Source organism: Nerophis lumbriciformis, linkage group LG04 (assembly GCF_033978685.3).
Source record: "Nerophis lumbriciformis linkage group LG04, RoL_Nlum_v2.1, whole genome shotgun sequence".
NCBI classification, from domain to species: domain Eukaryota; kingdom Metazoa; phylum Chordata; class Actinopteri; order Syngnathiformes; family Syngnathidae; genus Nerophis; species Nerophis lumbriciformis.
The window spans coordinates 54,070,499-54,094,260 of NC_084551.2; the positions used below are offsets into that span (position 1 = coordinate 54,070,499).

The 23,762-nt window shown below is 37.6% G+C and overlaps 1 protein-coding gene across 1 annotated transcript in view; it reads right to left on the reverse strand.

The window, feature by feature from the left end:
- Positions 1-23,762, reverse strand: part of trpv6 (transient receptor potential cation channel, subfamily V, member 6) — a 46,320-nt gene that overhangs the window by 4,827 nt on the left and 17,731 nt on the right. The window contains exons 7-16 of the mRNA XM_061945967.2: positions 23,556-23,731; positions 23,340-23,486; positions 14,872-14,951; positions 14,662-14,797; positions 12,750-12,836; positions 10,829-10,905; positions 10,576-10,741; positions 851-917; positions 516-784; positions 345-451 (exon numbers count right to left, since the gene is read on the reverse strand). Of these exons, the coding sequence (XP_061801951.1) occupies positions 345-451; positions 516-784; positions 851-917; positions 10,576-10,741; positions 10,829-10,905; positions 12,750-12,836; positions 14,662-14,797; positions 14,872-14,951; positions 23,340-23,486; positions 23,556-23,731 (1,312 nt within the window). The remainder of the gene's footprint in view (positions 1-344; positions 452-515; positions 785-850; positions 918-10,575; positions 10,742-10,828; positions 10,906-12,749; positions 12,837-14,661; positions 14,798-14,871; positions 14,952-23,339; positions 23,487-23,555; positions 23,732-23,762) is intronic.

A 23,762-nucleotide genomic window follows, 5' to 3' on the forward strand; every position in this document is an offset into this window, starting at 1 on the left:
TGGCTTCATAGTAAAAGAGTGCGTGTAGACCCCGAACTGCTGAACAACTTAAGCTGTAGACTTCAAAAATGTGTCTCCTCAGTTCCCAAATCTTTACTGAGTGTTGTTAAAAGGAAAGGCCATGTAACAAAGTGGTAAAAATGTCCCTGTGACAACTTTTTTGCAATGTGTTGCTGCCATTAAATTCTAAGTTAATGATTATTTGCCAAAAAAAAATGAAGTTTTATTAAATATCTTGTCTTTGGAGTCTAGTCATGGTTTTAGACATCCCTAGAATCAAAGGATCTGGGTGGACTCTCCCCTCTTAAAGGGACAGTCCACTCCTAAAGTTCTCCACGTCTCACCGGAGGTACCAGCGCTCTTTGAGACCGTAGCTGAGCCCGCACACTCCGAGTCGGGGCCAAAGGCAGCGGGGAAGTCTCCTCTCCAGCATCAGCGTCGTCGCCACCACCTGCGCGGACATTAGTCACGGTCGCCATGACGCAAGAAACAAAAACAAAGGCCGTGGCTCACACCTGAGTCCGCCACAGCTCGTCTCTCTCCTGGGCCACCCGCCAGTGGGTGTCGCTCATCATGGCGATCAGCAGGTTGAGCAGGAGGATGTAGGACACCACGGAGAAGGCGCAGTGCAGCACGTGGACGATAGGGGGCGTGGCGAAGGAGTGGTCCACCGGCAGGTCGATGAGGCCCACGCTGAGCTCAAACTGGGAGAAGAGCGTGATGGGGAAGGAGCGATACGCCGGGAGGGACTCAGGATCCTGGGTCATGTACACCATCCACAGGGCTGGGGGGTTAAAAATAAAAGTATCGCCACGGATATCCATCTTGGATCGCTTTTCTCCGTACTCACAGGTGGAAAAGCCCAGCAGAACTATGAAGCTCAGCCACATGAACTTGGTCAGGTCTCCAAATATAATCTAGGAAGAGAGCAGTCACAGACACAGTCAACATGGAAGTCACAGCTAGAGACTTTGTACTCATCCTCCTGGTAGGGGTGTATCCCTTTATGAATGATGCCTGTGCGTGACTTTGTTTTACATGACTGGTGCACAGACAGTCACCACACGATCCTTGACAGGGTCCAGTGGCATGGAGTCAATCAATCAATCAATCAATGTTTATTTACAAACCCCGTTTCCATATGAGTTGGGAAATTGTGTTAGATGTCAATATAAACGGAATATTTGCAAATCATTTTCAACCCATATTCAGTTGAATTCGCTACAAAGACAACATATTTGATGTTCAAACTCATAAACTTTATTTTGTTTTTTGCAAATAATAATTAACTTAGAATTTCATGGCTGCAACACGTGCCAAAGTAGTTGGGAAAGGGCATGTTCACCACTGTGTTACATGGCCTTTCCTTTTAACAACACTCAGTAAACGTTTGGGAACTGAGGAGACACATTTTTGAAGCTTCTCAGGTGGAATTCTTTCCCATTCTTGCTTGATGTACAGCTTAAGTTGTTCAACAGTCCGGGGGTCTACAAATGCCTGAGCAAATTGTCCAACAGTTTGAGAACAACATTTCTCAACCAGCTATTGCAAGGAATTGAGGGATTTCACCATTTACGCTCCGTAATATCATCCAAATGTTCCGAGAATCTGGAGAAATCACTGCAAGCGATAATATTACGGACCTTGGATCCCTCAGACTTTACTACATCAAAAAGCGACATCAGTATGTAAAGGATATCACCACATGGGCTCAGGAACACTTCAGAAAACCACTGTCAGTAACTACAGTTGGTCGCTACATCTGTAAGTGCAAGTTAAAACTCTACTATGCAAAGCGAAAAGCCATTTATCAACAACACCCAGAAACATATTTTAGGCTTCATAATGCGCCACACATTTTCAACAGGAGACAGGTCTGGACTACAGGCAGGCCAGTCTAGTACTCGCACTCTTTTACTATGAAGCCACGTTGATGTAGCACGTGGCTTGGCATTGTCTTGCAGAAATAAGCAGGGGCGTCCACGATAATGTTGCTTGGATGACAACATATGTTGCTCCAAAACCTGTATGTACCTTTCAGCATTAATGGTGCCTTCACAGATGTGTAAGTTACCCATGTCTTGGGCACTAATACACCCCCATACCATCACACATGCTGCCTTTTACACTTTGCGCCTATTACAATCCGGATGGTTCTTTTCCTCTTTGGTCCGGAGGACACGACGTCCACCGTTTCCAAAAACAATTTGAAATGTGGACTCGTCAGACCACAGAACACTTTTCCACTTTGTGTCAGTCCATCTTAGATGAGCTCAGGCCCAGCGAAGCCGACGGCGTTTCTGGGTGTTGTTGATAAACGGTTTTCGCCTTGCATAGGAGAGTTTTAACTTGCACTTACAGATGTAGCGATCAACTGTAGTTACTGACAGTGGGTTTCTGAAGAGTTCCTGAGCCCATGTGGTGATATCCTTTACACACTGATGTCGCTTGTTGATGCAGTACAGCCTGAGGGATCGAAGGTCACGGGCTTAGCTGCTTACGTGCAGTGATTTCTCCAGATTCTCTGAACCCTTTGCTGATATTACGGACCGTAGATGGTGAAATCCCTAAATTCCTTGCAATAGCTGGTTGAGAAAGGTTTTTCTTAAACTGTTCAAAAAAAAAAAGTTTATCAATTTGAACATCAAATATGTTGTCTTTGTAGCATATTCAACTGAATATGGGTTGAAAAGGATTTGCAAATCATTGTATTCCGTTTATATTTACATCTAACACAATTTCCCAACTCATATGGAAACGGGGTTTGTATATAGCCATAGATCACAAGTGTCTCAAAGGGCTGTCATACAAGAATGTAGGTCATAGTTTGATTCAGCATGCTGACTGAGTGTTCATGTATTCATCTAGCCTATTTCAATTAATTCGTCCATCAGTAAAATAAATTTCCGGAAAGTGTCCGGAAATTTACGGGAAATTTTCCACCCCTGTGCAACTCTACATATTGGGCAGCACACACGCACGGAGTACTTACAAGCAGACACAGTGTGTAGACGGAAAACAATAATAATAAAAATATTTGCTCAGTGGCCGAGTGGTTAGAGTGTCCGCCCTGAGATGGTTAGGTCGCAAGTTCGAACCCCGGCCGAGTCATGCCAAAGACTATAAAAATGGGACCCATTACCATTCAAGGGTTGGTATTGGGGGTTGAATCACCAAAAATGATTCCTGGGCGCGGCCACCGCTGCTGCTCACTGCTCCCCTCACCTCCCAGGGGGTGATGAATGGTGATGGGTCAAATGCAGAGGATAATTTGGCCACACCTAGTGTGTGTGTGTGTGTGTGTGTGTGTGTGTGACAATCATTGGTACTTTAACTTGAACTTAACTTAAATATCTGCTTGACTTGTGATTTTAAAGCAAGTTGTACATCAATTTCCATCCATTTTCTACCGCTTGTCCCTTTTGGAGTCGCGGGGGGCGCTGGAGTCTATCTCAGCTGCATTCAGGCGGAAGGCGGGGTACACCTTGGACAAGTCGCCACCTCAATTTGAACACTTTAAAAAAAACTGGCAGCTTTGTCACCAGAATTTTACTGTGAAAAATAAACAAACTGTGGTTTCGTTTACACTGTAAAAAATGGGTAAAAAATTAAAAAAATTAAAAATTAAAAATTAAAAATTAAAAATTAAAAATTAAAAATTAAAAATTAAAAATTAAAAATTAAAAATTAAAAATTAAAAATTAAAAATTTTAAAAATTAAAAATTAAAAATTAAAAATTAAAAATTAAAAATTAAAAATTAAAAATTAAAAATTAAAAAATTACTTACAAAAAACAACAACGGGCAGCTTAGTTGGCAACATTTAGTGTGGTAGTGTTTTCCCTTTTACAGTAATATGCTGTAAAAAAAACAAAAAAAAAACACAAAATTTTGGTTGAGCTTAAAAAAGAAAATCAACTTGATGCAGAAAGTTGAACATTTTGTTGTGTTGAAATCAAAACATTTATCTCAATCTATTAACTCAACCATTTTCTGTCATCCACCTCTAGGAAGAAGAAAACATTTCCCCCCCAACAACTCTCATGATCTCATTTTCATTGCTGTCTATACAATTGCTGTAAGTACACCTCTGCATATTCGTACTAACGGTAAATAAAACAACAGATATATAATTTTATCATCCTCGCTCGTCCACGCGGACTGGACACTGGCCAAGAGTTAGTGGGCAGCCGAGGAAGGAGTCGAATATCTTGGTTGCTTTGTTGGGTCTGCTCCTGTCTTTGGCCATGCTCCCCGAACCCCATTAGACCATGGCGTGGACCACCACAGTGTATATGTTTTTTTTTTTCGTTTTCCTTTTGTAGCTGTATGTAGAAATGGCTAGTTGCATCAGCTCTGCTCTTTTAATTTCTTTTCTGTCCTTTGTGTTCTTTGATGTTTCCCTCTTACACACATGTTGTTGTGTGCTATGGCTATGAGGTTTTTTCTTCTTCTTCCTTGGCCTTCAGTCTGGACCCCCTCTCCAGGGGCCCAGGTATAGACTGAATTTTATTTTTTTCTCACACCAGCGTTTACCTGTTTCTCGCCTTTTTTGTAAGGGGGTGCCGGAAGTTGGCAGACCCGTCAGCGATCCTGTTCTGTCTCCCTGTAATGTTTGATCCTGTTCTGTCTCCCTGTCATGTTTGTCTGATCTTGAATGGGATTGTGGGGAAAATTTTAATTTCCCCTCTGGGATTAATAAAGTATTTCTGATTCTGATTCTGACTCAAAAAATAATCCCTTTATTTAGTACGTAACAGAAAAGAAAAAAACCTTGTTTTAAACTAAAAACATTTTTAACCAACTTAAATAATAAAAAATAAAAAAATTAAATACATAACCTAAATAACTATCCATCCATCCATCCATTTTCTACCGCTTATTCCCTTTGGGGTCGCGGGGGGCGCTGGAGCCTATCTCAGCTACAATCGGGCGGAAGGCGGGGTACACCCTGGACAAGTCGCCACCTCATCGCAGGGCCAACACAGATAGACAGACAACATTCACACTCACATCCACACACTAGGGCCAATTTAGTGTTGCCAATCAACTTATCCCCAGGTGCATGTCTTTGGAAGTGGGAGGAAGCCGGAGTACCCGGAGGGAACCCACGCAGTCACGGGGAGGACATGCAAACTCCACACAGAAAGATCCCGAGCCCGGGATTGAACCCAAGACTACTCAGGACCTTCGTATTGTGAGGCAGATGCACTAACCCCTCTTCCACCGTGAAGCCCCCCTAAATAACTAATACATCATTATTTATTAAATTTATATAATATTATTTAATGTTTTGTTTATTGTTATTATTATTATTTTGTTAATCAGCAACATTAATTCAAGAGCACAATATTTAAAGCCCTTTAACCTACACAATAAAAATAAATCCATCCACCCATTTTCTACCGCCTGTCTTTTGTCCTTTTATTAATCTCCTCGGGGATTAATAAAGTATTTCTGATTCTGATTAAAAAAAGAATCCCTTTATTTAGTATGTAACAGAAAATTAAAAAAATAAACTTATTTAAACTACAAACATTTTTAACCGATTTAAATCATTTAAAAATGTTTTCAATAAAATACATTACCTAAATAAATAATACTTTGTTATTTATTGCATGTATATACTATTATTAATTATTTTGTTTATTGTTATTATTATTATTACTATTATTTTGTTAATCAGCAACATTAATTCAAGAGCACAATAATTAAAGCCCTTTAACCTACACAATAAAAATAAATCCATGCATCCATTTTCTACCGCTTGTCCCTTGTCCCTTTATTAATCCCCTCGGGGATTAATAAAGTATTTCTGATTCTGATTAAAAAAATAATCCCTTTATTTAGTATGTAACAGAAAATTAAAAAAAAAACTTATTTAAACTACAAATATTTTTAACCAATTTAAATCATTTAAAAAAAAATTCAATAAAATAAATTACCTAAATAAATAATACATTGTTATTTTATAAATTTATATACTATTATTCATTTTTTTCTTTATTGTTATTATTATTATTATTATTATTATTATTATTATTATTATTTTGTTAATCAGCAACATTAATTCAAGAGCACACTATTTAAAGCCCTTTAACCTACACAATAAGAGTAAATCCATCCATCCATTTCTACCGCTTGTCCTTTGTCCCTTTATTAATCCCCTCTGGGATTAATAAAGTATTTCTGATTCTGATTCTGATTCTGATTCAAATAATAATCATTTTATTTAGAATGTAACAGAAAAGAAAAAAAAAAAAACCTTATTTAAACTGCAAACATTTTTAACCAATTTAAATAATTTAAAAATATTTTCAATAAAATAAATTACCTAAATAAATAATACATTGTTATTTTATAAATTGATATACTATTATTCATTTTTTTCTTTATTGTTATTATTATTATTATTATTATTATTATTTTGTTAATCAGCAACATTAATTCAAGAGTACACTATTTAAAGCCCTTTAACCTACACAATAAGAGTAAATCCATCCATCCATTTTCTACCGCTTGTCCTTTGTCCCTTTATTAATCCCCTCTGGGATTAATAAAGTATTTCTGATTGTGATTCTGATTCTGATTCAAATAATAATCCCTTTATTTAGAATGTAACAGAAAAGAAAAAAAAAAACCTTATTTAAACTACAAATATTTTTAACCGACTTAAATAATTTAAAAAATATATCTATACTTTACCTAAATAAATAATACTATATTTATTAATTTTATATAATTGTTTTGTTTTGTTTTTTTATTGTTATTATTATTATTATTTTATTAATCAGCAACATTAATTCAAGGGCACAATATTTAAAGCCCTTTAACCTCTCTTGTCCCTTTATTAATCTCCTCAGGGATTAATAAAGTATTTCTGATTCTGATTAAAAAAATAATCTCTTTATTTAGTATGTAAAAGAAAAAAAAGAAAAAACTTATTTAAACTACAAACATTTTTAACCGATTTAAATCATTTAAAAATGTTTTCAATAAAATACATTACCTAAATAAATAATACATTGTTATTTATTGCATGTATATACTATTATTAATTATTTTGTTTATTGTTATTATTATTATTACTATTATTTTGTTAATCAGCAACATTAATTCAAGAGCACAATATCTAAAGCCCTTTAACCTACACAATAAAAATAAATCCATCCACCCATTTTCTACCGCCTGTCTTTTGTCCCTTTATTAATCTCCTCGGGGATTAATAAAGTATTTCTGATTCTGATTAAAAAGATAATCACTTTATTTAGTATGTAACAGAAAAAAAAAAAAAAAAAACTTATTTAAACAACAAATATTTTTAACCGATTTAAATTATTTTAAAATGTTTTAAATAAAATAAATTACCTAAATAAGTAATACATTGTTATTTATTACATGTATTTACTATTATGAATTGTTTTGTTTATTGTTATTATTATTATTACTATTATTTTGTTAATCAGCAACATTAATTCAAGAGCACAATAATTAAAGCCCTTTAACCTACACAATAAAAATAAATCCATGCATCCATTTTCTACCGCTTGTCCCTTGTCCCTTTATTAATCCCCTTGGGGATTAATAAAGTATTTCTGATTCTGATTAAAAAAATAATCCCTTTATTTAGTATGTAACAGAAAATTAAAAAAAAAAACTTATTTAAACTACAAACATTTTTAACCAATTTAAATCATTTAAAAATGTTTTCAATAAAATAAATTACCTAAATAAATAATACATTGTTATTTTATAAATGTATATACTATTATTAATTTTTTTCTTTATTGTTATTATTATTATTATTATTATTATTATTATTATTATTATTATTATTATTATTATTATTATTATTATTATTATTTTGTTAATCAGAAACATTAATTCAAGAGCACACTATTTAAAGCCCTTTAACCTACACAATAAGAGTAAATCCATCCATCCATTTCTACCGCTTGTCCTTTGTCCCTTTATTAATCCCCTCTGGGATTAATAAAGTATTTCTGATTCTGATTCTGATTCTGATTCAAATAATAATCCCTTTATTTAGAATGTAACAGAAAAGAAAGAAAAAAAACCTTATTTAAACTACAAACATTTTTAACCAATTTAAATCATTTAAAAATGTTTTCAATAAAATAAATTACCTAAATAAATAATACATTGTTATTTTATAAATTTATATACTATTATTCATTTTTTTTCTTTATTGTTATTATTATTATTATTATTATTTTGTTAATCAGCAACATTAATTCAAGAGTACACTAATTAAAGCCCTTTAACCTACACGATAAGAGTAAATCCATCCATCCCTTTTCTACCGCTTGTCCTTTGTCCCTTTATTAATCCCCTCTGGGATTAATAAAGTATTTCTGATTCTGATTCTGATTCTGATTCAAATAATAATCTCTTCATTTAGAATGTAACAGAAAAGAAAAAAAAACAACCTTATTTAAACTACAAATATTTTCAACCGACTTAAATAATTTAAAAAATATATCTATACTTTACCTAAATAAATAATACATTATTTATTAATTTTATATAATTGTTTTGTTTTGTTTTTTTATTGTTATTATTATTATTATTTTATTAATCAGCAACATTAATTCAAGGGCACAATATTTAAAGCCCTTTAACCTACACAATAAAAATAAATCCATCCATCCATTTTCTACCGCTTGTCCCTTGTCCCTTTATTAATCCCCTCGGAGATTAATAAAGTATTTCTGATTCTGATTAAAAAAATTATCTCTTTATTTAGTATGTAACAGAAAAAAAAAAAAAAAACTTATTTAAACTACAAACATTTTTAACCGATTTAAATAATTTAAAAATGTTTTCAATAAAATACATTACCTAAATAAATAATACATTGTTATTTATTGCATGTATATACTATTATTAATTATTTTGTTTATTGTTATTATTATTATTACTATTATTTTGTTAATCAGCAACATTAATTCAAGAGCACAATATCTAAAGCCCTTTAACCTACACAATAAAAATAAATCCATCCATCCATTTTTCTACCGCTTGTCCCTTTGTCCCTTTATTAATCCCCTTGGGGATTAATAAAGTATTTCTGATTCTGATTAAAAAAATAATCACTTTATTTAGTATGTAACAGAAAAAAAAAAAAAAAAAACTTATTTCAACTACAAACATTTTTGACCGATTTAAATCATTTTAAAATGTTTTAAATAAAATAAATTACCTAAATAAATAATACATTGTTATTTATTACATTTATATACTATTATTAATTTTTGTGTTTATAGTTATTATTATTATTACTATTATTTTGTTAATCAGCAACATTAATTCAAGAGCACAATATTTAAAGCCCTTTAACCTACACAATAAAAATAAATCCATCCATCCATTTTCTACCGCTTGTCCCTTGTCCCTTTATTAATCCCCTCGGAGATTAATAAAGTATTTCTGATTCTGATTAAAAAAAGAATCCCTTTATTTAGTATGTAACAGAAAATTAAAAAAAACATCTATTTCAACTACAAACATTTTTAACCGATTTAAATCACTTTAAAATATTTTAAATAAAATAAATTACCTCAATAAATAATACATTGTTATTTATTACATTTATATACTATTATTAATTTTTTTGTTTATTGTTATTATTATTATTATTATTTTGTTAATCAGCAACATTAATTCAAGAGCACAATATTTAAAGCCCTTTAACCTGCACAATAAAAATAAATCCATCCATCCATTTTCTACCGCTTGTCCCTTTGTCCCTTTATTAATCCCCTCGGGGATTAATAAAGTATTTCTGATTCTGATTAAAAAAATAATCCCTTTATTTAGTATGTAACAGAAAATTTAAAAAAAAACTTATTTAAACTACAAACATTTTTAATCGATTTAAATAATTTAAAAATGTTTTCAATAAAATACATTACCTAAATAAATAATACATTGTTATTTTATAAATGTATATACTATTATTCATTTTTTTCTTTATTGTTATTATTATTATTATTATCATTATTTTGTTAATCAGCAACATTAATTCAAGAGCACACTATTTAAAGCCCTTTAACCTACACAATAAGAGTAAATCCATACATCCATTTCTACCGCTTGTCCTTTGTCCCTTTATTAATCCCCTCTGGGATTAATAAAGTATTTCTGATTCTGATTCTGATTCTGATTCAAATAATAATCCCTTCATTTAGAATGTAACAGAAAAGAAAAAAAATAAACCTTATTTAAACTACAAATATTTTTAACCGACTTAAATAATTTAAAAAATATATCTATACTTTACCTAAATAAATAATACATTATTTATTAATTTTATATAATTGTTTTGTTTTGTTTGTTTATTGTTATTATTATTATTATTATTTTATTAATCAGCAACATTAATTCAAGAGCACAATATTTAAAGCCCTTTAACCTACACAATAAAAATAAATGTTTTCATCAAAATGATGAAGTCAGCATTAAAACTACCGAAACTGAAAGTGAACTCTCTGCCACAGCACCATCTAGTGTCGGGCATGAATAACTACCAGACCAAAAAAAAAGGTGTTCTACCTTCTGTATCATGATGACGTACGGGCCCAGCATCTCAAAGCCGCGGGCGAAGAACATGACGTTGCTCCAGCCCAGCACCAAACACAAGGCCATGACCTCGGCCTCGCCCTGCACGCCGCACGCTCTGAACACACACAGCAGCACCACCAGGCATGCGTAGCTCACACTGCAACAACACACACACACACACACACACACGCTCACACACATTGGAATCCCAAAGGCCTTCATGGTGTTTACTGACTTCACTCACAGGGTGACATGGAAGGGACCGCCCAGTGCTGTCTGACCGAAGTAACGCTTGGCGCCCACTCTCAGGATGTCAGGGATCTGAGGGTGGCAACAATCAGGGCACATGGCACAAAAATGCACACTAAATCTTCCACGTCCACAAAAAGAGAAATTCCCAAATAAATGATTTATATACAAAACCCAAAAGCAGTGAAGTTGTCAGGTTGTGTAAATGGTAAATAAAAAGAGAATACAACAAATTATTTTCAATTTATATTCAATTGATTGGACTGCAAAGACAAGATATTTAATGTTCACACTAGAAACATATATATATATATATATATATATATATATATATATATATATATGTATGTATATTTGTTTATGTATGTATGTATGTGTATAAGTATGTATGTACTGTATATATATATATGCATTTATGCATATATATTGCGGAGCATTAGAAACCGAGTGAACCCTTGTATATATATATATATATATATATATATATATATATGTATGTGTGGGAAAAAAATCACAAGACTATTTTTTTTCCCACACATACATATATTGCGCTCTACTACGGTATCGAGCACTATGTTTTGGATAACCTTATTAAGACATATATATATATATATATATATACATATACATACATATATATATATATATATTTATATTATGTATATATATATAAATATATAAATATGTATATGTATATATATATATATAAATATATATATATATATATATATATATATATATATATATATATGTATATATATTTATATTTGTTTATGTATGTATGTATGTGTATAAGTATGTATGTACTGTATATATATATATATATATATATATATATATATATATATATATATATATATATATTTATATATATATATATATATATATATATATATATATATATATATATATATATATATATATATATATATATATATATATATACATGCATTTATGCATATATATTGCGGAGCATTAGACACCGAGTGAACCCTCGTATATATATATATATATATATATATATATATATATATATATTTATATTATGTATATATATAAATATAAATATATATATATATATATATATATATATATATATATATATATATATATATATATATATATATATATATATATATATATATATATATATATATATGTTTATAGATATACATATATATATATATATTACGGAGTATTAGAAACCGAGTGAACCCTCTTGTCACTCATCCTCTCTTTGTTTCTGTGGCTGGGGGCGGGGCTGCTGGAACAAACACACACACACACACACACACACACACACACACACACACACACACACACACACACACTGAAGTAGAGACTCGTAATGTAAATGTAAGTTAACAGTAAAAATAATCCAGATCAGCCCCAAAGTTGAATCATTTATACTTTATCCCAAGTCTGAGATTTCCTGAAGGTTGAGTGAAAAGCTTATTGGATTGTGTTGCTGTCTAACTAATTAACTAACTAACTGACTGACCGTTTAACTAGGTGATTAACTGACTGACTGCCTAACTAACTGAATGACTGACTGACTGACTAACTAACTGACTGTCTACCTAACTAACTAACTAACTAACTAACTAACTGCCTAACTAATGGCATAACCTGATGGCAGGGGTAGATATGGTCAGAGATCTTGCTCCTCTTGTTCTCAGTTCTGCTATGTGCTGCCTTTCCTGTTTTTTTCCTCTAATATAAAGGCTTTTTACCTGCACTTTGCCTTTCTGTCTCTGCATCCCGGGGTCATGCTAACAACGCCATGCCGCAAACGTAACCCTACTTTCGGAGATGTATTTATTCATCAATTAATACTGAAACTGGAGCAAAAATCAGCAAGTTTGCGGGTTCTGGAGCGCTGAAGGGAGATTAAGGACCAAGGACAGCTCAGGTACCTCCAGCAAGAGGATGGCCAAGGCTCCCAGCACGCTGATGACCTCACCTACCAGGCGCAGGCTGTCCTCCTTGCTCACATAACTCTCCTGGAACATAGACAGTGGGCCACATGTCATTTGTGTTAATATTGTTAAAAAAAAAACAAAAAAAAACATGGATATTGGAGTGTGTTTTCAAGAATCAAATTATTCCACCGTTTGCAATAAAACATGTTTTCCGTTATATATATATATATATATATATATATATATATATATATATATATATATATATATATATATATATATATATATATATATATATATACATATATACACAAACGCTTATTTGGAACATCCCACATGTGAACAGGCTAATATATATATATATATATATATATATATATATATATATATATATATATATATATATATATATATATATATATATATATATATATTTATATATATATATATATATATATATATATATATATATATATATATATATATATATATATATATATATATATATATATATATATATATATATATAAATATAAACCATAGAAACCTAGACTATGTGTATATATATATATGTGTGTGTGTGTATATGTATATATATATATATATATATATATATATATATATATATATATATATATATATATATATATACAAGAATGTTCACACTGAGAAACTTTATTTTTTTTTGCAAATATTAGCTCATTTGGAATTTGATTCCTGCGACATGTTTCAAATAAGCTGGCACAAGTGGCAAAAAAGATTGAGAAAGTTGAGGAATGCTCATCAAACGCTTATTTAGAACATCCCGCAAGTGAACAGGCTAATTGGGAACAGGTGGGTGCCATGATTGGGTATAAAAGTAGATTCCATGAAATGCTCAGTCGTTCACAAACAAGGACGGGGCGAGGGTCACCACTTTGTCAACAAATGCCTGAGCAAATTGTTTGAGAAGAACATTTCTCAACCAGCTTTTGCAAGGAATTTAGGGATTTCACCATCTACGCTGCGTAATATCATCAAAAGGTTCAGATAATTTGGAGAAATCACTGCACGTAAGCCATGATATTACGGACCTTCGATCCCTCAGGTGGTACTGCATCAAAAAGCGACATCGGTGTGTAAAGGATATCACTACATGGGCTCAGGAGCACTTCAGAAAACCACTGTCAGTAACTACAGTTGGTCGCTACATCTGTAAGTGCAAGTTAAAACTCTACTATGCAAAGCCAAAGCCATTTATCAACAACACCCAGAAAAACCGCCGGTTTCGCTGGGCCCGAGCTCATCTAAGATGGACTGATGCAAAGTGGAAAAGTGTTCTGTGGTCTGACGAGTCCACATTTCAAATAGTTTTTGGAAACTGTGGACGTCGTGTCCTCCGGACCAAAGAGGGAAAGAACAATCCAGACTGTTTTAGGCGCAAAGTGTAAAAGCCAGCATGTGTGATGGTATGGGGGTGTATTAGTACCCAAGACATGGGTAACTTACACATCTGTGAAGGCGCCATTATTGCTGAAAGGTACATACAGGTTTTGGAGCAACATATGTTGTCATCCAAGCAACGCCATCATGGACGCCCCTGCTTATTTCAGCAAGACAATGCCGAGCCACGTGTTACAACAGCGTGGCTTTCATAGTAAAAGAGTGCGAGTACTAGACTGGCCTGCCTGTAGTCCATTGAAAATGTGTGACGCAATATGAAGCATTAAATACCACAACTTGTTCCCAAACGTTTACTGAGTGTTGTTAAAAGGAAAGGCCATGTAACACAGAAGTAAAAATGCCCCTGTGACAACTTTTTTTTGCAAATTAAATTCCAAGTCAATGATTATTTGCAAAATCCCCGCCAAATTTGCAGTTTTTCTCACTTGGAGTATAGGACTCTAAGTCATTGGTCTCGACTCACATGGAGCGTCTTCTGGACTCGGATGGTTTTGTCCATTTCTGACATTGAGTAGTTCTCCGGAGCGTCCTTCAGGGGGCGATACGTGCAGCAGAGTGTGAAGGTCCCGATGTAGAGCAGGTAGAAAACCATCAGCAGCCTGTCCGCAAGCACAAAGCGTGGAGGTAAGGGGCGTAGAGCAAAGGAGTGCACACGGGGTATTGTTTGGAGCACCTGAAGTAGTGCTTGCCGTAGAGGTTCCACTTGAGGCTGACCAGCTGCCTCACCGGGGTCACCTCCAGTATCCCTCTGGCCTGAAGTCATGATACAAAACAAAAACAATGTTACCCGCGGACTGCACGGAAACGTTCATTGTCTTCACACATGTCAGATTCCACACCACATCATCTGTTTATTATTATTATCCCGCCTCAAAAGCTTCCACAGCCCAACATTTTCATCTGATCAGAAAACAAATATATACAGATGAACTTACAACAAATAATAACTTTTGTATTATTGTTTTTTTTGGTCTGTACCAGAAAAAGTGCATCAATTTTCCCATAAAAAGTAACCCTATTTAAACCAGGGTTCCCCAAACTTTTTGAATATGGGGCCGCATTGGGTTATAGTATATATAAATAAATATATATATACACACGTTAGGTCAGGAAAAAACACACAGACTACTTCATCCCTGCAAGCCTGCCCTGCTCGTCAGGGGATTTTGCGAAACAGGCTTGTAGGGATGAAATAGCCTCTGTGTTCTTTCCTGACCTAGATCTGTTGTGTAGGACTAGATTTTACAATCCCCTAATGCATACTTGAGACACCTATGCGACTTTGTGGGATGGTCAAGTGAGTGAAGGCATCCTCTGGGTTATCAAGTGGGCGCCCCCCTTCCTCAGTGTTTCGCTGATAGGCCCACGACACCTCCAGAGGGTTCAGCAGTGAGTCCCAGCGTCCCAGGATCACTCCCTGGATGCCATCACTCACTTGAAAGCCCAGGTGGAGTCCCTTCGCTTGACCCACAGCCACTGACTCCCCTTTTCAGCGGCTTTTGAGAGGTCTTTCACTGCCTGCCGGTGGGCCTTCCCTCGCACTCTCATTTCCCTGAGGAGCCTGGATGTTGAGGTGGCCACGAACCCTCTGCAGCCTACTTCCACTGGGCGTACCCTCGCTTTCCAGCCTTGTTGTTGCGCATCGGCTGCAAGCTCAGTGTACCTCAACTTCTTGCGCTCGTAGGCCTCCTCCATTGCACTCTCCCAGGGCACCGTGAGCTCTATGATATACACGAGCCTGAGCAAAGCTGACCACAGAACAAGATCTGGCCGCAGGTTGGTGGACACAATATCAACTGGGAAGCAGAGTCTCTGGCCCAGGTCTGCCAGCAGTTTCCAGTCCCGTGCCTCGCCTAACTGTCCAGTGTCTGGTCTTGTGGGGGTGAGGATGGCTTGACCCTCGCCCTCCCGGACAAATGTTGTTGCTTGCCAACGGGATGACGGGGGAGGAAGGGCGTTGACACTTGTCCGTCGACTTTCCAGCACTGCTGCAAGACACTTTAGCACCTGGTTGTGCCGCCAGGTGTAACGGCCTTGGGTGAGGCTGGTCTTGCAGCCCACCAGGATGTGCTTCAGTGTTGCTGGACTCGGACACAGAGGGCATGTGGGGTCTTCACCATACCACTGGCTGAGGTTTTTTGGAGAAGGCAGGACATCGTAGGCAGCCCTGATGGTAAAGCTTGCCCTAAATGCCTCCATCTCCCACAGCTCTTTCCAGGAGATCTTCCTCTTCTCTACTCCTTCCCATGTCATCCACTGCCCTTGTTTTACCTGCGCCACAGCTTGTGCACCTTCTTGCTTCCTCTTCCCGACGTATCTCCTGGACCACCAGCTTGCGTCTCTGAGATGGAGTGGCCTTGCTCCAGGCTTGTGTACTGGCCCCAAGGCCAAGACCACGCCTCCCCTGCTGTACTTGGCCCACAATGTCTCTGTGCCTGAGTGCTGCTTTAGCCTGCTCAGTTGCAGCCAATGGGGTCCACTTCCTCCCAGTAGCCAGGATGGGGGCAGCTTGGGCTACAAAAGGATCACTCGAATCCAGTAGCATCATCTCCAGTCTGACTTTGGCGCACTTGAACTCCTCTGAAAGACTGGAAATGGGCAGTTCTAGCATTCCTTTGCCGTAGAGTCCAATACTGCTGAGGCACCTGGGAAGGCCAAGCCACTTCCTTGCATATGAGCTAACCAGTCTCTCCAGCTTTTCCACCTTAAAGAGCGGGACTTCATAGAGGGTTAGTGGCCACAATAGGCGTGGAAGTAGTCCATACTGCATGCACCAGAGCTTCAGCTTGCCAGGAAGCAGGGTTCTGTTGATGTTCTCCAGGCCGCTGGCTACCTCCTTCCTGAGCTGATCTACCTGCTCTTTGTCTTTGAGGTAGGCATCATACCAACGACCTAGGGACTTCACAGGCTTCTCGGAGACTGTTGGAATAGGTTCCTCACCAATGTGAAAGCGGTGGTGTGACAGTTTCCCCTTGTCAATAGAGATGCTTCTGGACTTGCTTGGCTTGATCTTCATGCGAGCCAGCTCAATGTTTTCTTGGAGCTTTCTTAGAAGCCGTACAGTGCAAGCCTTGGTTGTGGTGAGTGTTGTGAGGTCATCCATGTAGGCTCTGATAGGCGGCAGCCTCAGGACAGGTCTTATTAGCTGTCCTCCAACCACCCATCGCGATGCCCGGATGATCACCTCCATGGCCATGGTGAAGGCCAGCGGGGAGATGGTGCAGCCCGCCATGATTCCCACCTCCAGGTGTTACCATGCTGTGGTGTACTCGGCAGTTGTCACGCAGAGCTGGACGTCCCGGAAGTAGGCCTTGACAAGGGTTGTGAGAGCTACTGGGACCCTGAAGTAGTCGAAGGCTGTCCACAGGAGGTTGTGAGGGACTGAGCCAAAGGCATTGGCGAGATCCAGGAAAACCACATAAAGGTCTGTTCTCTCCTTCTTGGCGACCTGGATCTGATTCCAGATGACACTAGCATGTTCCATGCAACCGGGGAAGCCTGAGATGCCTGCTTTCTGGATTGATGTGTCAATCAGGTTGTTTCTTTGCAGGTATCCTGCCAGCCTATGAGCAACCACGCTGAAGAATATTTTTCCCTCGACATTTAGAAGGCTGATCTGGCGGGAATTGGCCGATTTCTGATGAGTCCTTTTCCTTGGGGATAAGGATCCACCGGCTCTTCGCCAGGAAGTTGGTATCTCCTTCTTTTGCCACACGACTCTCATCATCTTCCAGAGGAAGCGCAGGACATCTGGTGCGTTTTTGTAAAGCCTGTATGGAACTCCGTTGGGACCTGGAGCTGATGCGGCCCTTGCTCTACGCACGGTTTTGTCTACTTCACTCCATCTGGGTAGGCTGATGTCTAAATCGTGCTCTGGTGGATTGACTGGTGGCATGTCAGGTGGGAGTGTAACCTCTTCATGGTGTCGGTCATCTGTGCTGGATTTTTGCAGATGTTCTTCCAGGTTGGCCTTTGACACTGAGAGACTTCCAGACTTCTCCTTTGTGAACAGACTCTTCACAAATTTGAAGGGATCTTTGTAGAAGCGTGTTCTTGTTTGCTCCTTCCTTCTGCGCTTCCTCAGAAGGTTTTCCGCTCTCCTCAGTGTTGCAAGCCTACTCTGGATCTCTTCCTGCAGCAGGTTTATGCCCTCCTTCTCCTCCTCTGTGGCCTTCCTCCATTGCTTCTTCAGCTGTCTCCTCTCCTTGACTAGGCGGTCTATTTCTGTCTGTCTTCTGGACTTAGTGGGGATTGATGGAGCAGATCGTTTTCCTTCGACCACTCCAAACCGTTCAACTCCATAGGCATAGATTAGATCCCCCATTCTCTCCAACTTCTTCATGGCGGTGCCTCTGATCCCTTCTATGATGTTGCAGAGATCAGTGTTGACCTCCCTCCACAATGTCCTGTCGCAGGATTTTGGCCACTTGACAAATGGCCTTCGCCCCTGGATCTTCTTTTCCGTTGCAGGTCGTAGTGGGTTGGGTTCAGGTTGTTCTCCCGTGCCTAGTTCTTCCTCCTCAGGGACAGGGGTGTTGATGTCCTGCAGACTGTGGGTTTTGTCCTGCTGCTGAACTTCAGTCGACTGACTCGACCTGTTTCTCAGAAAGTAGCTGTCGATGCGAGGTCCCTGTTGACCCTTCTTTAGGCACCCTTTCTTGCCTTGGTGTATTTTCAGGCCTTGGGTGGAAGTAACCTTTGTCCAACCACATACGCAGCTCTGAAGCTTGTGTCCTGCTGTGGCTATTGGCGCCTCAGGTATGCTGATCATCAAACTCGTAGTCTTTTTCGTTCCTGTGTTCGTTACCGGGTGTTCTGCCGATGAGCCATCTTCCGCCCCCGCTCTCGCTGACTCAGGGGGTATTTTCTTCTTAGAACTTTGGGTGGAACCCATACACCGTTCGTGCTGGATCCTGCCACCATGGGTAGCTAGCCCATGGCATCCCCGTTGGGGTGTATTCCCTCCTGCCAGCTGTCTTTCCATGCCGTCGCAAGGTCTTTCCCTTGTTGTCAGCTGCCCTTTCACAGCAGTCACTGGTTCACCAGATGATCAGATCTGTTGTGTAGGACTAGATTTTACAATCCCCTAATGCATACTTGAGACACCTATGCGACTTTGTGGGATGGTCAAGTGAGTGAAGGCATCCTCTGGGTTATCAAGTGGGCGCCCCCCTTCCTCAGTGTTTCGCTGATAGGCCCACGACACCTCCAGAGGGTTCAGCAGTGAGTCCCAGCGTCCCAGGATCACTCCCTAGATGCCATCACTCACTTGAAAGCCCAGGTGGAGTCCCTTCGCTTGACCCACAGCCACTGACTCCCCTTTTCAGCGGCTTTTGAGAGGTCTTTCACTGCCTGCCGGTGGGCCTTCCCTCGCACTCCCATTTCCCTGAGGAGCCTGGATGTTGAGGTGGCCACGAACCCTCTGCAGCCTACTTCCACTGGGCGTACCCTCGCTTTCCAGCCTTGTTGTTGCGCATCGGCTGCAAGCTCAGTGTACCTCAACTTCTTGCGCTCGTAGGCCTCCTCCATTGCACTCTCCCAGGGCACCGTGAGCTCTATGATATACACGAGCCTGAGCAAAGCTGACCACAGAACAAGATCTGGCCGCAGGTTGGTGGACACAATCTCAACTGGGAAGCAGAGTCTCTGGCCCAGGTCTGCCAGCAGTTTCCAGTCCCGTGCCCTGCCTAACTGTCCAGTGTCTGGTCTTGTGGGGGTGAGGATGGCTTGACACTCGCCCTCCCGGACAAATGTTGTTGCTTGCCAACGGGATGACGGGGGAGGAAGGGCGTTGACACTTGTCCGTCGACAACATATATTCCACTCTACCCGGGTATTGAGCACTGTATAACGGATGAACCACAGAAACCTTGACTATATATATATATATATATATATATATATATATATATATATATATATATATATATATATATATATATATATATATATATATATATATATATACGTTAAATCAGGAAAAAACACAGAGACTATTTCATCCCTACAAGCCTGTTTCGCAAAATCGGAAAATCCCCTGACGAGCAGTGTATATATATATATATATATATATATATATATATATATATATATATATATACAGGTAAAAGCCAGTAAATTAGAATATTTTGAAAAACTTGATTTATTTCAGTAATTGCATTCAAAAGGTGTAACTTGTACATTATATTTATTCATTGCACACAGGCTGATGCATTCAAATGTTTATTTCATTTAATTTTGATGATTTGAAGTGGCAACAAATGAAAATCCAAAATTCCGTGTGTCACAAAATTAGAATATTGTGTAAGGCTAATACAAAAAAGGGATTTTTAGAAATGTTGGCCAACTGAAAAGTATGAAAATGAAAAATATGAGCATGTACAATACTCAATACTTGGTTGGAGCTCCTTTTGCCTCAATTACTGCGTTAATGCGGCGTGGCATGGAGTCGATGAGTTTCTGGCACTGCTCAGGTGTTATGAGAGCCCAGGTTGCTCTGATAGTGGCCTTCAACTCTTCTGCGTTTTTGGGTCTGGCATTCTGCATCTTCCTTTTCACAATACCCCACAGATTTTCTATGGGGCTAAGGTCAGGGGAGTTGGCAGGCCAATTTAGAACAGAAATACCATGGTCCGTAAACCAGGCACGGGTAGATTTTGCGCTGTGTGCAGGCGCCAAGTCCTGTTGGAACTTGAAATCTCCATCTCCATAGAGCAGGTCAGCAGCAGGAAGCATGAAGTGCTCTAAAACTTGCTGGTAGACGGCTGCGTTGACCCTGGATCTCAGGAAACAGAGTGGACCGACACCAGCAGATGACATGGCACCCCAAACCATCACCCAACCATGCAAATTTTGCATTTCCTTTGGAAATCGAGGTCCCAGAGTCTGGAGGAAGACAGGAGAGGCACAGGATCCACGTTGCCTGAAGTCTAGTGTAAAGTTTCCACCATCAGTGATGGTTTGGGGTGCCATGTCATCTGCTGGTGTCGGTCCACTCTGTTTCCTGAGATCCAGGGTCAACGCAGCCGTCTACCAGCAAGTTTTAGAGCACTTCATGCTTCCTGCTGCTGACCTGCTCTATGGAGATGGAGATTTCAAGTTCCAACAGGACTTGGCGCCTGCACACAGCGCAAAATCTACCCGTGCCTGGTTTACGGACCATGGTATTTCTGTTCTAAATTGGCCCGCCAACTCCCCTGACCTTAGCCCCATAGAAAATCTGTGGGGTATTGTGAAAAGGAAGATGCAGAATGCCAGACCCAAAAACGCAGAAGAGTTGAAGGCCACTATCAGAGCAACCTGGGCTCTCATAACACCTGAGCAGTGCCAGAAACTCATCGACTCCATGCCACGCCGCATTAACGCAGTAATTGAGGCAAAAGGAGCTCCAACCAAGTATTGAGTATTGTACATGCTCATATTTTTCATTTTCATACTTTTCAGTTGGCCAACATTTCTAAAAATCCCTTTTTTGTATTAGCCTTAAGTAATATTCTAATTTTGTGACACACGGAATTTTGGATTTTCATTTGTTGCCACTTCAAATCATCAAAATTAAATGAAATAAACATTTGAATGCATCAGTCTGTGTGCAATGAATAAATATAATGTACAAGTTACACCTTTTGAATGCAATTACTGAAATAAATCAAGTTTTTCAAAATATTCTAATTTACTGGTTTTTACCTGTATATATATATATATATATATATATATATATATATATATATATATATATATATATATATATATATATATATACACATTTCACAGGTTGCCCTGCTCGTCAGGGGATTTCCGATTTTGCGAAACAGGCTTGTAGGGATGAAATGTAAAGACCCCATTTTGGGGTCTTTACATAAACACACAAATGGAAATGAAACGTCACATATCCCAGCATGCACCGCGCGCTTCTTCTTCTTCCGGGGCGGGTGGTTGCTTACAGTAGAAGAAGAAGCGCTTCCTGTTCTATGGGGGCGTGTGCTTACCTTGGCGGTTGCTTGCGTAGAAGAAGAAGCGCTTCCTATTCTACCGGGAAAAAAGATGGCGGCTGTTTACCGAAGTTGCGAGACCGAAACTTTATGAAAATGAATCTTAATATTTATCCATATATAAAGCGCACCGGGTTAAAAGCCGCACTGTCAGCTTTTGAGTAAATTTGTGGTTTTTAGGTGCGGCTAATGGTGCGGAAAATACGGTATATATATATATATATATATATATATATATATATATATATATATATATATATATATATATATATATATAATACATATATATATATATATATATATATATATATATATATATATATATATATATATATATATATATATATATATATATATATATATATATATTATATTAAAAAAAATATATATCTGTCCTTTCTAATCCATTTTCTACCGCTTGTTACTCTCTGTGTCCTAGTATATATATATATATATATATATATATATATATATATATATATTTATATATATATATATATATATATATATATATATATATATATATATATATATATATATATATATATATATATATATACTGTATATATATATATATATTATATTAAAAAAAAAAAAAATCTGTCCTTTCTAATCCATTTTCTACCGCTTGTTACTCTCTGTGTCCTAGTATATATATATATATATATATATATATATATATATATATATATATATATATATATATATATATATATATATATATATATATATATATATATATACAAATATTCCAAGCGTAATGATGGGAAAATGCATTTTTAGACAATAAGATTTGCCTGAGCGACTAAGAGACATCGAGAGTAACAAGCGGTAGAAAATGGTTTAGGAAGGACAGATTTCAAAAAAATAATAATACAAAAAAAATATATATTTTTTGGGGTCCCCAAATGTTAAATTATGAACATTTTTATGGGCTACTCAATAAAATTCAGTAAAGTCAATAAATAAAAATACATTTAAATTGATGATCAACACTAATTCAGGACCATCATAAATATAAAACACTTTAACATGAAGAAAACCATTTTTTGCAGAATTTGTATTTAATTTTAATCAAAATAAGGAGGTCAGTATTCATGCACAGCAACCCCCCCCCTCCCATTATCTGAGATGGACCGAGCCAATGCACCTCTTTCTGCGGGCTTCCCACGATCAGCTCCAGCACCGACACGTTGTCGGCCCACGAGTCGATCTCGGTGAGGTCGTAGAGGTGAGAGGTCAAAGGTCCCAGACTCCACTGGACCAAACGCCTTTTGTTCACCAGGTGCTGAAAAGCCTGAGCGACACGGACAAGAACCTCAGCCGACGAAGCGTCGGGCGAGTTCAGCGACCAAACCGCACTCACCACCAGGTTGCCCTCTTTGGCGGCCAGCTTGAAGGGCGTGACCCCTCTGAAGTTGTCCACCATGTCGAGAGGCACCGGCTGGTCCAGCTCCGTGTCACGGGCCATGATCAGGTCCATGGCCTGGCACGCGATGGTTTTGTTGGGCTGAAGGACCAAAATATGAAGGACCGTGTTACCTGCCAGGGGGGAACACAACCGGGTTAGGGT